The following is a 17,094-nucleotide window of genomic DNA, read 5'->3' on the forward strand; positions in this document are numbered from 1 at the left end:
TTATGGCTGAAGAGCTCCAAACAACACTACAAGATTACCATGTGCAATGCCTAAAGTTAGCTGTAGTTTGGTAAATGCCTGGAGAAAGTGCCAAATGTTCATTGTGTGGTGGTTAAGATATTTGAAAAATGGTCTAGGGCTGTTGTAATGGCTTGGACTTAGTTCAAGTAAAGGCAGATTGTCATACTGACGTATATTTTTACATTCATAGTGAAAGGCAGTGTCTGTTGGAGCCTGACAATGCCTTGGAAATTCTTCGGTAGGATTGGTGTGGAGGGTTGGAGGTTGCAACTTACAGTCATCTAATACTTTTGGGATGAATTAAAAGGCTAAAGGTTAATGTTTGGCCATGTAGACTTTTCATACCTTTTGGCTCTTGCACGTTAAGTTGGGATTTAAACTACCCTGGTTGTGTAGGGAGAGATGGTGGGGTGTCTGGCTTAAACTGCCTTAAATTTGTGTCTTATTGGCCAGCAGCTGGGGGGCTGACCGGTCATGGATGGTTGCCTGCGCAGGCGCCCGTTAGCGTTGGGTAAACAGCCGCTGGCTTTGAGCAGGACAGGAAACTCTGGCAAGTGTGTAAACACCAGCTCACAAAGTGCTCGGTCAGGGAGAACGCACAACACACACATTCTCACATGGACAGGAAACCGTCCTGACTGCGATTGACACCAGTTCTCATTAATCCCTGCTGCATTCCGCCCCTCTGTTTCCAACGGCGATTAGGAAACAGCCTCCTCACCCGCGACCCCTCGTCCTGCAGCAATGTAGACTAATCAAGGTGTCAATCAAAACTCTTGTTCTGGACTTAGCCCAAATCCACTTACAACATTCTTTTGTAAATTTACTACACTTCACACCCTATGTCCAGTTCATATGTCCTAATCCAATTTCTTCCATTTTTTAATTGGTTTTAATATAAAAGCTATGGCTACTTTAATTCTCATGTCCTATTCATGCCCCTGCTCCCAGTCAAGCATTCTTAGATGACCAGAGATGTACTGTATAATCTAATGGGAGTGTACATGCATGATAAAAGACTGGTCAAAAGAAAGAAGGTAGAAGAAAGTAATCGTATTTCCACATACATGACTTGTGGTTAAACATGTTGGCTTATTACATGTGACCAAGTAGTTGTCAGAAACTGTCCTCATCTTGGCCCTTATGTTAACATTTTTACCATTTTTAAAACATATTTTACATTTTTGGTTTGCCTTTGATACCAAAGCTCAGATTGTCAGTTGATACCCATGATAATCCGATACACGTCCTTACAGTAACCGACCTGACTCTCTGAACACAAATTATACTAAAAAGGGTTAGGATAGTTCACTTGGTGTGCATGTTTATGTGGCTGATCTGTGTCTTAGAAAATTGGATCAGTAATGTATGGTATAAGGGAAGGGTAAATGTGTGATAATGTCCTATTAAATGACTGTAAGGCCACAGTCACATCCTTCCACAATTACTATATCTGCCCTTGTTTTAGTCCCATCTGCAGTTGTTTTGGCTCTGTGTGTTGGTGTGTGTGTGTCAGGACCGTGCACACTCATCTACATTCTTTAATAAGGTCTTTACTAGTGGTCTGGGATCAAAAATGCTAGTGCATTGCTGAAACTGACAATACTGACCCCAAGGTAAGCCCTGAATATTCACCTGTGCTGGGGGCATACTCCATAAATAAATAATGTTTTTGTGCATGTGTGTGGGTTCTACTTGCTTTAAGCAAGTTAATGTGTGTGTGTGTGTGTGTGTGTGTGTGTGTGTGTGTGTGTGTGTGTATGTATATGTGTGTGTATGTATGTGTGTGTGTGCATGTTAGCTATTATTCAGAATCTTCAGACCCTTTTCTTTGGCACTTTAAATTGTGATCAGGTGCATCATGTTTGCTTTAACTATCCTTGAGCTGTGTCCACCTGTTGCAATTTAAATTGATTGGACATAGTTTGGAAAGGCACACACCTGGGTCTCTAAGGGCCAACAATTTACACTGCATTATCACTTAGCTATGAAGTGCAGTGAACTGTGTGTATATTTCCGTGATGTAATTAAGGAAAAGCAAAGGTAAGGCAACAATCTAAAGAAATAACTGAGGCTTTGAGTGTTTTAGGATCACAGAGAGCTGTGTGGCCATTTAAGTGACCCAGTTGCATTTGGGAAAATATTCAATTTACTGTAAAAGTCAAAATTTAAGGTTTGTGTTCAGTGATTTAAAATTTTTCATTCACGTAGCATATGAAGTATGAGGCACAATATGCAATGTTCTGTGGTCCTAGCAATCAGACAGTAATTACGTTAATGTAACAGACTTTTCTGACTGAGGCTATACCAAAATTGCATACTTCCATACTAAACAGTACGCAAAAGCAGTACACGAAAGCGGGTAGTGTGTCTGAACACGTAGTACACGAAAAGTACCCAAATGACTTACTGTGATAGTTTGTGTACTGTTTAATTCTTTCTTTATAAACTCAGCAAACTCTAAAGGCGCTCAGTTACACTAGCAATTGGTTAGACAAAATGTCGAGGGCGCCATTAAGGTAGCTGTGCTGTGTATTGTAGCTTCCTTTGATTCTATCATGTAATTTATGAGTGATATTTAAAAATCTGTGTAATCTGTGATTTTTGAAAAACGAGGTCCGTGATATTAAGCACATTTCCCCGTGAATTTAGTTGGGCCCTCCCCTAATTATACTTAATAATACTAAAACATCACAGAAATAGAATAAATAATAATCAGAATGAAGTCCCAAAACCAAAAATGTACCACAAGTTTGACACGTTTTGTTCCTAGTCCAAACTCATCAGTGTAGCTTCCTTAAAAATGTGAAGCACGTGAAAGTTTTCTTGTTTTTTAACACATTTTTATCTAAACAAGGTTTTTCTGAATTAAAGTAACATTCTATCACTTAATAAGCTGTTGATTAACAGCACGAGATTGGCTATAGACCTTTGCAAAAAGCACTTGTACTACTACAGTACTTCTCTCTTTAAATTCTGAAGCTTTTTTAACATGATGTTACTAAAGCATTCTATGTCACATCATTTTGGCTTCATCTGTGGTGTGCTTGCAGTAAGCTGGGACACAGCTTGACTACTTTTTACTAGCTGTCTATTAATAATCTATTCAATCTCAGAATACCAGCTACTTCAGACTGAACTGCATCACTGCTGTGCAGGTTGTATTTTACCGTGGCTAAAAGCTGACTCCAGTATAATTTTTTCCAGCCACATTGTCTGGCTCTCTACAGACATAGCTGCCCGTGTCTAGGGAAGAGAAGGTTGAACCGGGTATAACTTCATTGTTGCTGCAAGAGCAACTTTTTCTGTCTGGTTGGTCTGCCAACATTAACGGCGAAGGAAAGACAGAGTATAGCGTGTTCCTCTGTGTTAATAAAGTTTGACACTGCAATGGAAAGAATAAAAACATTTTAAGCATTCTTTTTTTATTTATTTGCTAGTTTGTTAGTTTAGATAGTGCTTTCTCATCTCTCTCACATGGAAATGTCACGAAGCAGTTGCTTCTTAATCAATATTGCATAAGCACAGCACAGAATTAAGAATTCAGATAGTCCAACTATGGTCAATTATGGATACCATGGTGAAACAGTAAAGGTAAATTAACAAATTTTGTGCCATTATATAGTATATACTCTCACATCACCCAGTCATAGCTTATTACATCATCAGTTTGAAAGGTTTATTGATTGAACTTTGTTTAAGCCTGTGTGTTGTGGAGTTATATGCACCAGCTTGCCATCCATCCACTTTCTAACTCATCTCCATGACACCAGACCACTGTCTTTGCTCTTTATGACTGACACGCCTGACCACATTTGTTTGCAGACTTGTGCAAGTGAGAGCCAAATACGGTCAAATTCCTGAAACTCACTACAAAGTTGATTGAAACTTTTTTCTGTACAAAAATTGGCAACCTTGCACTCATTTTTTGAAGCTCAAACTTCGTCAGTGTTTTATCGACCCTGCTCTTGGCAACCTGGCTCCTCGGGGAAGGCATGCGTTTCAGGGAGCAGTCAAGTGCTCCCTATTTCCTCTAGCCACAGAGACCCTGCCGAGTCTCTTCCTCTCCCCCTGCCCACCTCCTCCTCCTCCTCTTCAATTCCACTTTACCCTTGTATTCCTTTTCTCCAACCCAGCTCCCAGGATGTTTTGTGTTGTGGCCGTGGCCCATGCATCCACTGCCCAGCCCTCTCACTCAACCGGGTCTACCAGCAGCACCAAGAGTATTTCCCCAGCCTTAGTGCACATACACTTATTACAATTCTTTAGTGTTCCCATAGCTGCTGCAGCAATGGTGGCTGCATTCACTTTTGTCTTCACTTGTTCTTTGACCAGCCCCCTTCACGCTTTTCAGTTTTTATCTATTTTTTTCTTTGAGGTTCTGAAAATCCCACTTCGCTTACTCTGTTAATTTATTAAATTTTTAACTTCAAAACATCAGCAGAAAACCAGACCTCAGTCTATCTGTAAAAACGTAATAAAGTAACTATAGCAAATTTCCACTATAGTATTATTTCTGTATGTTTCCCTATTTATCTACCAACCTAGTCATTTCCAATTCCCAATTGTGTATCCACTGCCGTTTGCACAACCCCCATTCTGATCAAGGATAGCCATATCACCACACGCTCCCTATGACACGTGTCCAATCTGCTTCTTATCACCTGCCAGTGTTGGATTTACGCACAGAGCCATAGCGTGTACGGGGAGCCACACTAGTCTCCATCTGACTTCCCCCACTTGCGCAGGTGCCTGGACCAGTCCCAGGGATCGCATATTGCAGTGGCGGCTGGAAGAGACCCCCATATAACCTTCCCCCTCTTAAACACAGCCAACTGTGTTTGTGTGGATGCCTGGCCAGGTCGATAGCACTGTTGAGATTTAAACTCTTTGTGCATTGCCAACAGGTCATCAAATCAGTTATATGAAAATTTCCAACATGACTGTGTCCACTGTGAACCAATTACTGCCCATTATTACAAAGGTTTAACAAGTTTGCTGTGGAGTAACTCCAGTAAGGCTCAACTTCAACTTGATTGAACACCTTTGGGATGAATTGGAATGTCGATTGTGAGCCAGGTCTGTTATATCAAACATCAGTTCCAATTTGTTACCATAATGGGCCAACACAAACCAAATCATACAGTGTATCACAAAAGTGAGTACACCCCTCACATTTCTGCAGATATTTAAGTATATCTTTTCATGGGACAACACTGACAAAATGGCACTTTGACACAATGAAAAGTAGTCTGTGTGCAGCTTATATAACAGTGTAAATTTATTCTTCCCTCAAAATAACTCAATATACAGCCATTAATGTCTAAACCACCGGCAACAAAAGTGAGTACACCCCTTAGTGAAAGTTCCTGAAGTGTCAATATTTTGTGTGGCCACCATTATTTCCCAGAACTGCCTTAACTCTCCTGGGCATGGAGTTTACCAGAGCTTCACAGGTTGCCACTGGAATGCTTTTCCACTCCTCCATGACGACATCACGGAGCTGGCGGATATTCGAGACTTTGCGCTCCTCCACCTTCCGCTTGAGGATGCCCCAAAGATGTTCTATTGGGTTTAGGTCTGGAGACATGCTTGGCCAGTCCATCACCTTTACCCTCAGCCTCTTCAATAAAGCAGTGGTCGTCTTAGAGGTGTGTTTGGGGTCATTATCATGCTGGAACACTGCCCTGCGACCCAGTTTCCTGAGGGAGGGGATCATGCTCTGCTTCAGTATTTCACAGTACATATTGGAGTTCATGTGTCCCTCAATGAAATGTAACTCCCCAACACCTGCTGCACTCATGCAGCCCCAGACCATGGCATTCCCACCACCATGCTTGACTGTAGGCATGACACACTTATCTTTGTACTCCTCACCTGATTGCCGCCACACATGCTTGAGACCATCTGAACCAAACAAATTAATCTTGGTCTCATCAGACCATAGGACATGGTTCCAGTAATCCATGTCCTTTGTTGACATGTCTTCAGCAAACTGTTTGCGGGCTTTCTTGTGTAGAGACTTCAGAAGAGGCTTCCTTCTGGGGTGACAGCCATGCAGACCAATTTGATGTAGTGTGCGGCGTATGGTCTGAGCACTGACAGGCTGACCCCCCACCTTTTCAATCTCTGCAGCAATGCTGACAGCACTCCTGCGCCTATCTTTCAAAGACAGCAGTTGGATGTGACGCTGAGCACGTGCACTCAGCTTCTTTGGACGACCAACGCGAGGTCTGTTCTGAGTGGACCCTGCTCTTTTAAAACGCTGGATGATCTTGGCCACTGTGCTGCAGCTCAGTTTCAGGGTGTTGGCAATCTTCTTGTAGCCTTGGCCATCTTCATGTAGCGCAACAATTCGTCTTTTAAGATCCTCAGAGAGTTCTTTGCCATGAGGTGCCATGTTGGAACTTTCAGTGACCAGTATGAGAGAGTGTGAGAGCTGTACTACTAAATTGAACACACCTGCTCCCTATGCACACCTGAGACCTAGTAACACTAACGAGTCACATGACATTTTGGAGGGAAAATGACAAGCAGTGCTCAATTTGGACATTTAGGGGTGTAGTCTCTTAGGGGTGTACTCACTTTTGTTGCCGGTGGTTTAGACATTAATGGCTGTATATTGAGTTATTTTGAGGGAAGAATAAATTTACACTGTTATATAAGCTGCACACAGACTACTTTTCATTGTGTCAAAGTGTCATTTTGTCAGTGTTGTCCCATGAAAAGATATACTTAAATATCTGCAGAAATGTGAGAGGTGTACTCACTTTTGTGATACACTGTAACTGCGTGTGAGCTCGGTGCGCGCAACTTTATAATAGTATCCATGATTTTGGAATAGGTCAGCAAGCTCATGCTCAGGTGTCCACATGCTTTTAGCCATATAGTGTATATGTATGTGGTCATATGGCACATAGCTTAGCAGTAAAATCAGTGTGTAGGAGGAGTTCAGGTATATCGACAAGAGGCCATATTATTGATTAAGAAGGGTGTCACTAAACTATTGATCTCAGGACTATTGAACTCCTATTTTAGTTAATCTGCCCCTCTGATAAAACGTTATCTCTGCTACACTGCATCTATTCTCTCACATACACCCCAGCTTCCATGATGTTTTGTGACCAAGAGTTGTACAAGGCTAACTCGTGGTCATCACCGTTCAACCTTTCAACTGATAGCCCAAAGCTCTACCCACTAGGCTACCACTGTCCCACTAAGAAGGCATTTGGTGGCACAGCAGTCTAATAAGCCACAGACAAAACTGGTCATGTCTTAGGAAGGGTCCAGATGCAGTATTACCCAGAGATGGGGACTCGAGTCCGAGTTCCACGTAAGTCGCACACACAGCGACTTCAGACTCAACTCGGACTTGTTTCAAATGACTCTGACTTGTTTCAAAGGACTCGGACTCGACTCATGACTCACAAAAAATGACTCGTAAACAACAAGAGTCCCTAGTGTCAGCATGTGTTAACATTAGTTACATGTGACAATTATACATATATATAGGTTTTGTGTATATTATATTGACTCTTGACTCTGACTCTAGTCTAAAGACTCGTGACTTGACTCTGACTCGTATTTTTCGACTTGTGAACAGCTGGAATCACCGGACGCAGTGCAGTAATACATCCCAAACAGGATGCCAATCTGCCGTGTTAAAGGAGGCACATTTTACCCATGAATGCCTATAATCAAGACTTTACCCGCATTAGTGAAAGAAATTACACTATATGGCAAAAAGGATGTAGACACTCATGCTTTTTATTGAATTTGGGTGTTTCTGCCACACCCATTGCTAACAGGCATATAAAATCAATTACATAAAATAATGTACATGCATCAAGTTATTAGCCAATATTACTGTCTCACTGTGCAACATTGTTTGATAAGTTTGTTGTGTAGGAACTCTGGTGGCCTGCACTAAGCCACTGTTAATTGCGAGCTGGGCCTTTTTTGTCCAACATGAGTACCTGACCTTGCAAATGCATTTTTTTTTACTGAGTGGACACGAATTTATGTAAACACCCTCCAAACTTTCCATAAAAATCAAGGTTTTATAGCCACTTTATTTGAACTTCCCATGGATTTGGAATGGATTGTCCTACAAGCTCATGGTCAGGTTTTCACAGACATGTGACCATGTAGTGCAGCTTCTTAATAGTTTTAATGATCCAAACTATTTTGTCATTTAATTCTTTTGGATTGCACTAGTGATGTGTGACCATGTACAAGGTGTAACTGACAACTTGATTAAACTTCGGATTCTATTCAACCACCACTGATTGCATTACAGAAATGAGCCTCTAGTACTTTTGAAAAAATAGTGGGCATACACAAATGGTTAACACAGTACAAATGACTTTTTTAATATTATAAACACTGCTGCAGTAGTGCACAAGTCTGGTGAAAGGTTGAACCTGGCACAAATTAGATTCTGCATGCAGCATTCCAGCCTCCCAGCATACGCCCTGCTTGCAGAGGAAGTAGTAGCTGGAGGGGTTCTTCAGCTCTCTGTTCTTTGGACCCCCTGCTGGGCAGCTGTGCTTCAGGGGATAGCTCAATATCCTCTCCTCCGGGGCTCGGCGCACTCCCAAAAGCCCTCACTTAGGAGCTGGGCCTGAACTAATCCCGGCCAGGCCTGAATGGAGCTGTTTACACTGGAGGGATTTACACAGATTAGTGCTATCATTGAACAGGATTAGCAGGAAAACTGGAAACAGGCAACTGATAACCCCCTTCTGAGCCAGGATGGGGGTTTGGTTGACAATTCTCTCTCACTGTATAAACACACAGTCAGTATCTTAAATTGATTGCTTCCTGTTCCTGCTTTCTCCTTCTCAGTTGATCTTAATTCCTTCAGACCCCTGTTCCTACAGTTCTTAAGCTCTTTTCTGGAATCAGATGATCATTGCTCTGTAAAAGCCGCTCTTTCAGCTTAGGGGGTCACAACTCTCAAGTGCTTCTGTCACCTGGGTGTAACAAATTGCCCCCTAGAGAAGGCAAATTCAATAAAATGTCACAACTGATCACCTGATCAAAATAATGCAAATTTTTATCCTGATTTAAGTGGACTCCTTCTCAAAAAACTCAAAACTAACAATAGCCTCATCCACAGGGCTTTATGGGTCACTGAATGATTTGATAAATATAAAATAGTTGTAAATCATGTGCTGATCTGTACGTCATGAGATCTCAGCCTAACTGAACCCCTATGGAAGATTTTGGACTAACATGTTAAGACACTGCCCTTCAAACACACTTATATTTTTCAGTAAATGGTCTTTTGTTATTTCAGTACAGTTCCAGAGACTGGCCGTTCTGGTGGCTTCTGGTGGACCTTAACACCTTAGTACGACTTACTATGTTTTTTATTGATTTGTAGCCAAACATTTGTATATCCAGTGGATTCAGAAAGTATTCAGGCTCCTTGACTTTTTAAACACTTTGTTGTATCGTGAATTTGAATAGATAAAATTGCCATGTTTACCAATCAGTCCATAACTAATTAGCTATAATGATAAAGTAAAATGTGTTTGAGTTCTTTAAAATGAATTAAAAATTAAATACTGAAATCTCCTATTGGTAAAACTATTCAGACCCGTTATGTAATACTTTACTGAAGCCCCTTTGGAACCAATTAAAACTGCAAGTCTTTTTGGATATGTCTCTACAAGCTTTGCACATCTGGATTAGAGCAGTTTATTATTTTCTTCTATGCATACTCTTTCAAACAGCGTCTGTAAACTGAAATTTTTAGGTCTCTCCACAGTTGTTGTGTGATTTAAGTTCAAGTATCTTTTTATGGGTAAATTAGGGACATTTAAAGATTAAGCCACATAAATGTTGGTGTAGCTGTTGAGCAGTGAACTGTCGCCTTAGTCCGAGTTTGCATGTGCTCTTCAAAGGGTGTTCTTGTATTTGGCTGCATTAATACACATCTCATTTCTTGCCAGTCTTCTTGTCCCTGCTGCTGACCAGCACCCCCCTAGCACGATGCTGCCACCATCTTTTAGCATATGGATGATATTAGCCAGGTGATGTGCAGTGCCTGTTTTTCACCAGACTTGGTGCTTGCTGTTCTGCCAAAGGAGTTTAATTTTCATCACATCGGACCAGAGAACTTTAATCCTTATGTACACTAAAGCTATTTTCTTGCTGCTTAGTGAACTATCATAAGAATCTTATATAACATTTACTCAACAGTGACTTCCATCTGCCAGTCATCTTGCACAGGACATTTGGGGCTCTTTACGAATGACTGTTAAGTTTTTATTTTTTTTTGCCTGAATCCTCAATTGTGCTAAGATGGTGCCAAGCTTCTTTTATTTCAAAATGATTAAGGCCACTGTGGTCCCGAGAACACTCAAAGCCTTAGATGTTGTTTTGTTACCCTGGTCTGTGCAGCATTTAGTTTTTTTAGACCTACACAGTACCAGGTGTGCACCTTTGTATAATCCATTTAAACTGAATCAGGGTAATACTAATTGAACACATTTCATTTCAAGAATAATTGAAACACAATGGATGTACCTGACCACAATTTGAAGCACCACAGCAAATGATCTGAATTCTTTCTGAATCCGCTATACCTGCACTTCATTATTGATAGGTTAAACCAGTCTTGTACTGTTACACTAATTGGCTCCAGCTACTATATAGGTGCACTTGGCTGATGCAATGTTATTCATGTAGCCCAAAAATATCTAATGTCAGTCCATTTCCTTTCATTTTTTTTGGAAATGAACCTGTGTTGATCATTGTCTTATTCCATCATCCAACTTAAATAAAGCTTCAGGTGACAGATCACTCTACTGACTATCTGCTGTAAAGTTTGAACAGTTTGTTTCCTTAATGACTGAGGACTGTGCATGCTCAAAGCAGCAAGACATTCCCAATCCATGATGTTCTCTCTGTCATGCTTTACAGCTGGAATTCGATTTTTTTATTGTTTGTACAAGGTGTGTATTTTTTATTACAAACAAGGCTTTGTGCATATATGTTGAACAGTTGTCCCATCTGCCCACTTTTGCAAACTTGAGGCCGTGAAGTCTTTTGGGAAGTTTTTCCCACCTAGTGTCCTGTAGTTAACACCGGTGTTAACTAGTTCTTTTTTAATGAACAGGTCTTTAGAAATTGTTTGACTGATGTACACAGTCATTCGAAATTCAGTATTGCATTGTTTTATAGGGCACTATAAGGACTAGGACTATATCGTACTTCATATCTTATTAATGTTGATGTATTTGTGTGTTATATAATAATATGTCTGTTATATAGAGAAATGTTTTGTAGTTTGCTATGTTATTCAATTGTTTTTTAGTTTTTGTGACTTTTGCAGACATTCTGTTGTATAAATAAGATGTTTCTCAAGAATGTATGATCTTATCTGGCTTTGGATTATCAAAAGTGTAAACCATACAAATCCCTAAACTGTTACATGTTATTCAAATAACTTTTAAATGTCATTTAGAATGAGAGTTGAGTCCAACAGTAAACTAATGGAATTGTTTGTGTGTGTGTTATCAGGGAGGAACGAGAGCGTTGGATCCGAGCTAAGTATGAGCAGAAGCTGTTTTTAGCATCCCTGCCATGTGTGGAACTGACCCTGGGTCAGCAGCTCCTGCGAGCCACCGCTGAGGAGGACCTGCGTTTGGTGGTGCTGCTGCTAGCACACGGTTCACGGGATGAAGTGAATGAGACGTGCGGCGAGGGAGACGGTCGCACCGCACTGCACCTGGCCTGCCGCAAAGCCAGCGTAGTGCTCACGCAGCTCCTCATCTGGGTATGAACACCCCACCACACACACACACTCACCTTATCTTGATCTGTGTATTGAAGTTACCCATAATGGCCTATGCATGTACAGATACTCTTTGGAATGACATGTCATAGTGTATGTTATAGCATTTACAGCTATATAGATTATTTTCTGTGACTAAGGTCCACAAAAGTGCTAAACATGCACTTATGATAAACAGTAAAATGAACAACGTAAATAGATGTGTAAAACCTGTACATAAATATAAAAATTGATGTACTGTACTACTAGGGAGAAATTTTATTTACCTTGTGTGGTGGAAGAGATGTATTTTAGCAGTGAACGTGTAGTGGGACCTCAGAGTATCAATTATTCGGAGTCTGAAGCACTGCTGGTGGCTACTGGAGCAGTGCTGGTGCATAACTAAGCACTAGAACTTGCAAAAATTAAGCATAAAACACAGAGAAAAGGCGAGAACAAAGCGAGCCTCCCGACAAAATAAGGTCTATCACTCATGGAACCAGAGAGACGTGCACTGGCTAGCAGACAATTACTGAACTACTGGTCATGGTACGCTTGTCCTGGGAAATGTAAACAATTGGACCAGACATTTGGTTTTCAAGATTTTGTCCTTTAAATCCAAAATCCGTTAAATTGAGGTTCCACTGTAATTAATTTATTTACCTTTTGGAAATGGGTACCATGTTCGTTAACTCTAGCTTTTTATGTCTCACTGTCGTTCTAGTACGGGGTAGACATCATGGCGCGAGACGCCCATGGCAACACAGCCCTGGCATACGCTCGCCAAGCCAACAGCCAGGAGTGCGTGGACGTGTTGCTGCAGTACGGCTGCCCGGACGAACGTTTCCCGCTCATGGCCACGCCCAACCTGTCACGACGAAACAACAACCGCAACAACAGCTGCAGCAGCACGAGCAGCGCCGCCCTTATCTGACCTACGCAAACACTACATTACACCTAAGAATGAACCACATATGTGCATATACACTCATGAATACAACCACTTACCCTCCAGCTGACTCTGATTCTCTCACCGTCCCTCTGTTTCACTGCACACACAGCTTTCTAATCGAAGAAAAGAATATAGTACACTCACTGTAATAAATGTCCACCAAGATAAAGATGAAACACTAATAAACCACTTCACCTGACCAATCCCTGTTTCACCTGCCTAACCAACCTACCCTGTCAGGTGACACCTTGGTGAATTTGCACCCAGGTGTGATCTTCAGGCTGACCACTTTTAATGAATAAACTCAGTCAGAGCTTGCTGCTGCTTCCAACTAATGCTGCAAGATGCATGATTGGAGATATAGACCTTTTCCGTCCCTTTTCTGTGGCTGAAATGGACAGGAAGTGACGCAGGATCCCAGGAGGACCCAAAGAACGTCGGCAGATGTCTTCTGAACGGTGCTTTCGTCTGCACGTGTCCATACTTCACCTAATTTTCAGTGCCCCAAAACCTTCAGTTTATTGTGAATATCAGTTTTTCTACCAATTTATGTCCTTCTTTCATTTTTTAATAATGTGAAAAATACATGGTCATAAAAACCAGGTGGGATAACATGAAGAGGAATCGTTTTAAACTTTTTAGATTATTCTAAGGAGATATTCTTTGTGTGGAGCTCATTGGGCATTGAGGACCAGTGCAGGGCTTGTTATCTAAACCATTAATGATTCCCACTAGTTTTGTGCTTGTAATCTTTAGTATTCCATAGTCTTGTCTGGTTCATGGAACTAAAGGGATTATCACTTCTCGGCTGCTGGCCCACTGCATGCTTTCTTAATCCAAATTATAAGGTATTATTCAGCTGAGCAGTTGAGTGATTATTGACAGCAAGATGGCTGAGCTTTAGTCGTCTGTTTGTTATCCCTATTCCACCAAAACTGTGTCTGTGCAGGGTCCAGTGCTGGTGCTAAAGCTTAATTATTAATTTGTGCTTTTCAGTCACAATTGGACCAGTTTTAAAACTGTAAAGCTGCTAGTGTGGAACTGACAACTAGTAAAACAGTCTCAGAAACAACTGAAACTCAAGTGATTGATGATATTACATCATTATTAGTGACTCTCTGAGTTCTATGTCTGTTTGGTTCATGTGGATCTTCTTTAGGTGCTGTGTCTTCTCTCACACCCCAATGGACTGGCAACTCTTCACTGTCCCTGTATAAGAGGACATTTAGAATCACTCAATCTGAAATGCCCTGCAATGAACTGGAGTTCCATGCTTTCAAATATTGTCTGTAGGTTAACATATTCTCCCTGGGTCCACCTGGGTTTTCTCCAGGTGTTCTCATTATCTCCCACCCTCCCAAAACATGAAGAAGGTAGATTGGCTAATCTAAATTTCCTTGTAGTTTCAGCTGACTGAGTAATTTTTTGAGTGTGTGGTGTCATGCATTAGATTGGCACCCTGGCTGAAGCTTTGCTTCCAGGACGTATCATGACCCTAACCAGGATGAAGTGGCTAGTGAGAGTGAATGAATATGTATGATCCGCTCTGTACACACACACACAAAAATGCTGAAAGCAATAAAATGCATCTCTCATCCAGAGTGTAATCACGTCGGTGACATTGTGTGTGTGCTGTGTATAATTGTGTAAAGGATTTGATTTTGGATTCTCAAAATTTGCTCGTCCGGTTCCAAAATGATGTTCCCAGAATAAGTACCGGCTCTGGCACCAGTACAGAGTCAGTGGAAAAGGGATATATATTTCTGTATGTGTGTGTGTGTGTGTTTTGAGTCTTTCTTATTCACATTAGCCATATTGATAATATTGATCAGTATAGCGGTGTTTCCAAATGAAACAGCAGGCAGGCTGGAGTGTGGTCCTACCTCACAGGCTCGTCAATATCAAATCCGCGGCGTCTGCATTTCTCTCGTGCTTTATGAGAGAAACATTAGCGAGGGCAGAGTCGGCAGCCTCATTTAGCCGATCTCACTCAATATAAGGTTCTCAGGAGCAGCAGAACTCTTCTATGTACTAAATACTTATTTATGCCAGAGAGACTCAGTGCTCGTGCTCATTTGTCAGCATTGGTCGAACTGTCTGTTCATTTCCCACTCATTACTGGCTGAGGGCTCAGGTCCAGAGCTGCTTGTCTCAGAGACGACTTTTCTCTCCCTGCTCTGTATCTCTTTTATCTTGCTTACTCTTTGACTTCTTGAAGATGCTCTTAGGTGAACAACTGGGGGAGAAAATGTTGCTGCAAAAGTTTTTATGCTTAAACCAAACATGAGGGTTTTTTGGGGAGGGGGAACGGCATTGGCAGGTGTGGTCTTTGTGACAGTTTTCTTAGTTTAACATGCAGGTGTGTGTCTTACTATCTTTTCCCGATGTTCACTGCTATCACCATTCCCACTCAGTTTCTTCATGACCGCTGTTGCTCAGTATTTATGAACATCATGTGTACCAGTTATGATTTAAGTTATGATCTAATACAAGTGGTACACTATATGGTCAGATTTGGACACCTGACCACAAACTTGTTAAACATTCTATTTATAAATTATTGAAATTAACCCAACTTGTTGCCTTAAGAAGGCTTTCCATAAGACATTGGATCCAGTTTGTGAGAATTTTAGCCCATTCAATCAAAAGAAGGTTTGTGAGGTCATACACAAATGTTGGTTGAAAAGGTCTGGCTTGCAGTGAACGTTTCAGTATGTATAAAACTTGGAGATGAATTTAGTGGTGTAATGGGCAGGGCTTTGTACAGGCTACTGGAGTTCCATAATTCCAGGCTTGCCAAACCATGTCTTCATGGACGTTGCTTTGGGTTCAGGGCTGCTGTAATGCTCGACTGGAAAACGTTGCCACAAATAAAGCAGAGATCATTTTAAATAGTTAATTGTGTCTGGCTGAGATACCTAAACTTAGTAGAGGTTTTCACATACCTCACATTGACTATATAGTTTATTAAATCTGAGTGACTCTGGACATTGATTTTAGCCTACTGTGGCTTAGGTGATGATTAAAAATCACTGCTGTAATTATTTTCAGGGAAGCAGCAGATATATGGTTGACCTTCGGCTTTGGAGACACATTGTTTCCTCTCAGATATATTTGAGTGAAATTTGCAATTGCAAATGTTACTGGACTTCAAGCTCTAAAAGCAGTTGTTGTCTAGTGGCACCATGCAGTAACAAATAGGCTTTGTGGATTCCTTACTGTACCTCCAAAAAGTAACCAATCATGAAAAAATAGCAACTGCAAAAAAGTATACAGACTGTGGTACTGATTTAAAAAGAAAATCTGCACTATTAACACTATTAGGCCACTAGGGCTAGCCAAATCCTGCCCCCTGTTTGAATATTAATGTAATTCTAATATTAAAGCTTTAAGTATCGTTTGATTATCCCATAGTAACATGTCCACAGTCAATGAGCTGACATTACGAGTGTATTTTGCTAACTAAGTCGAAGGGTTGATTTGGCTTACTTTAAAGCTTCGCCTCCTTGGTGCTCGGGTGGCGCAGTGGTAAAATATTCTAGCCCACCAGTGCCAAGATCTCAAGTCAGAATCGCAGTTCTGCTATCAGCCAGCTGGGGCGCTTACACAGATAAACGATTGGCCGTGTGTCTGTACGGGGTGGGATAATGGCTGAAACAGGGTTCCTTGCTGCTGGCGTGTGATAGCTTTGACCCACCTCGATCAGGGTGGTGACAGCAGTGAGAGAGAGATTTCAACCGGCAACGACTGGACTGAGTGAAAAAGGGGGAAAAATAAATAAATAGTAGATTAAACAAACTTTGTTTATGTTGGTTATGTTGGATCTCTGGCATGTTATCATTACACACATTCACAGTATAGATTTCATCCTATATTGTTGATTTTTATGCAAGGATTGACCCTCTTACCCAGCCTTTTTGTACATCAAGGTATATTTAAACAGTAGATCCCAACAATCAGTTCCTTGACTGGGAATGGATGTCCAACAGAAAATAAAATAAACATGGTTTACATTTATGCTTCTCCAAAAAATGTTCAGCAGTGTGTGCATCTTGGTTAAGATCGGGGACTATGAAAGCTTTGGCATGTTAATGACATGAAGATCATACATCATTAATTAAAATCAAGTATTTCAGTACATTTCTTCCATCAGATAACTGTGACTGATGTTTTTCTCCTTCATCTTCTCAGTCTTTATCTTTCTCTATTCCTTTATTAACTATCTGCCTTTGTGTGAGTGTGCTGTTTAGGTGCTAGTCCTAACTGACTGACCTGTATTTAAGCAATACAATTCCAGAAAAAGCCTATCTAGAGTAATAATTTTCCATGCCAGTAT

The 17,094-nt window shown here is 41.0% G+C and overlaps 1 protein-coding gene across 2 annotated transcripts in view; it reads left to right on the forward strand.

Moving 5' to 3' along the window:
• agap1 (ArfGAP with GTPase domain, ankyrin repeat and PH domain 1) overlaps positions 1 to 13,510 on the forward strand; it is a 286,707-nt gene extending 273,197 nt beyond the window's left edge. For both annotated transcript variants that reach the window (XM_062997658.1, XM_062997657.1), the window contains 2 exons: positions 11,554 to 11,809; positions 12,531 to 13,510. In XM_062997658.1, coding sequence (XP_062853728.1) covers positions 11,554 to 11,809; positions 12,531 to 12,740 — 466 coding nt within the window. In that variant the 3' untranslated portion in view covers positions 12,741 to 13,510. The remainder of the gene's footprint in view (positions 1 to 11,553; positions 11,810 to 12,530) is intronic.
• The last annotated feature ends 3,584 nt before the right edge of the window (positions 13,511 to 17,094 follow it).

This window comes from Trichomycterus rosablanca, chromosome 6, assembly GCF_030014385.1.
Source record: "Trichomycterus rosablanca isolate fTriRos1 chromosome 6, fTriRos1.hap1, whole genome shotgun sequence".
Classification (NCBI taxonomy): domain Eukaryota; kingdom Metazoa; phylum Chordata; class Actinopteri; order Siluriformes; family Trichomycteridae; genus Trichomycterus; species Trichomycterus rosablanca.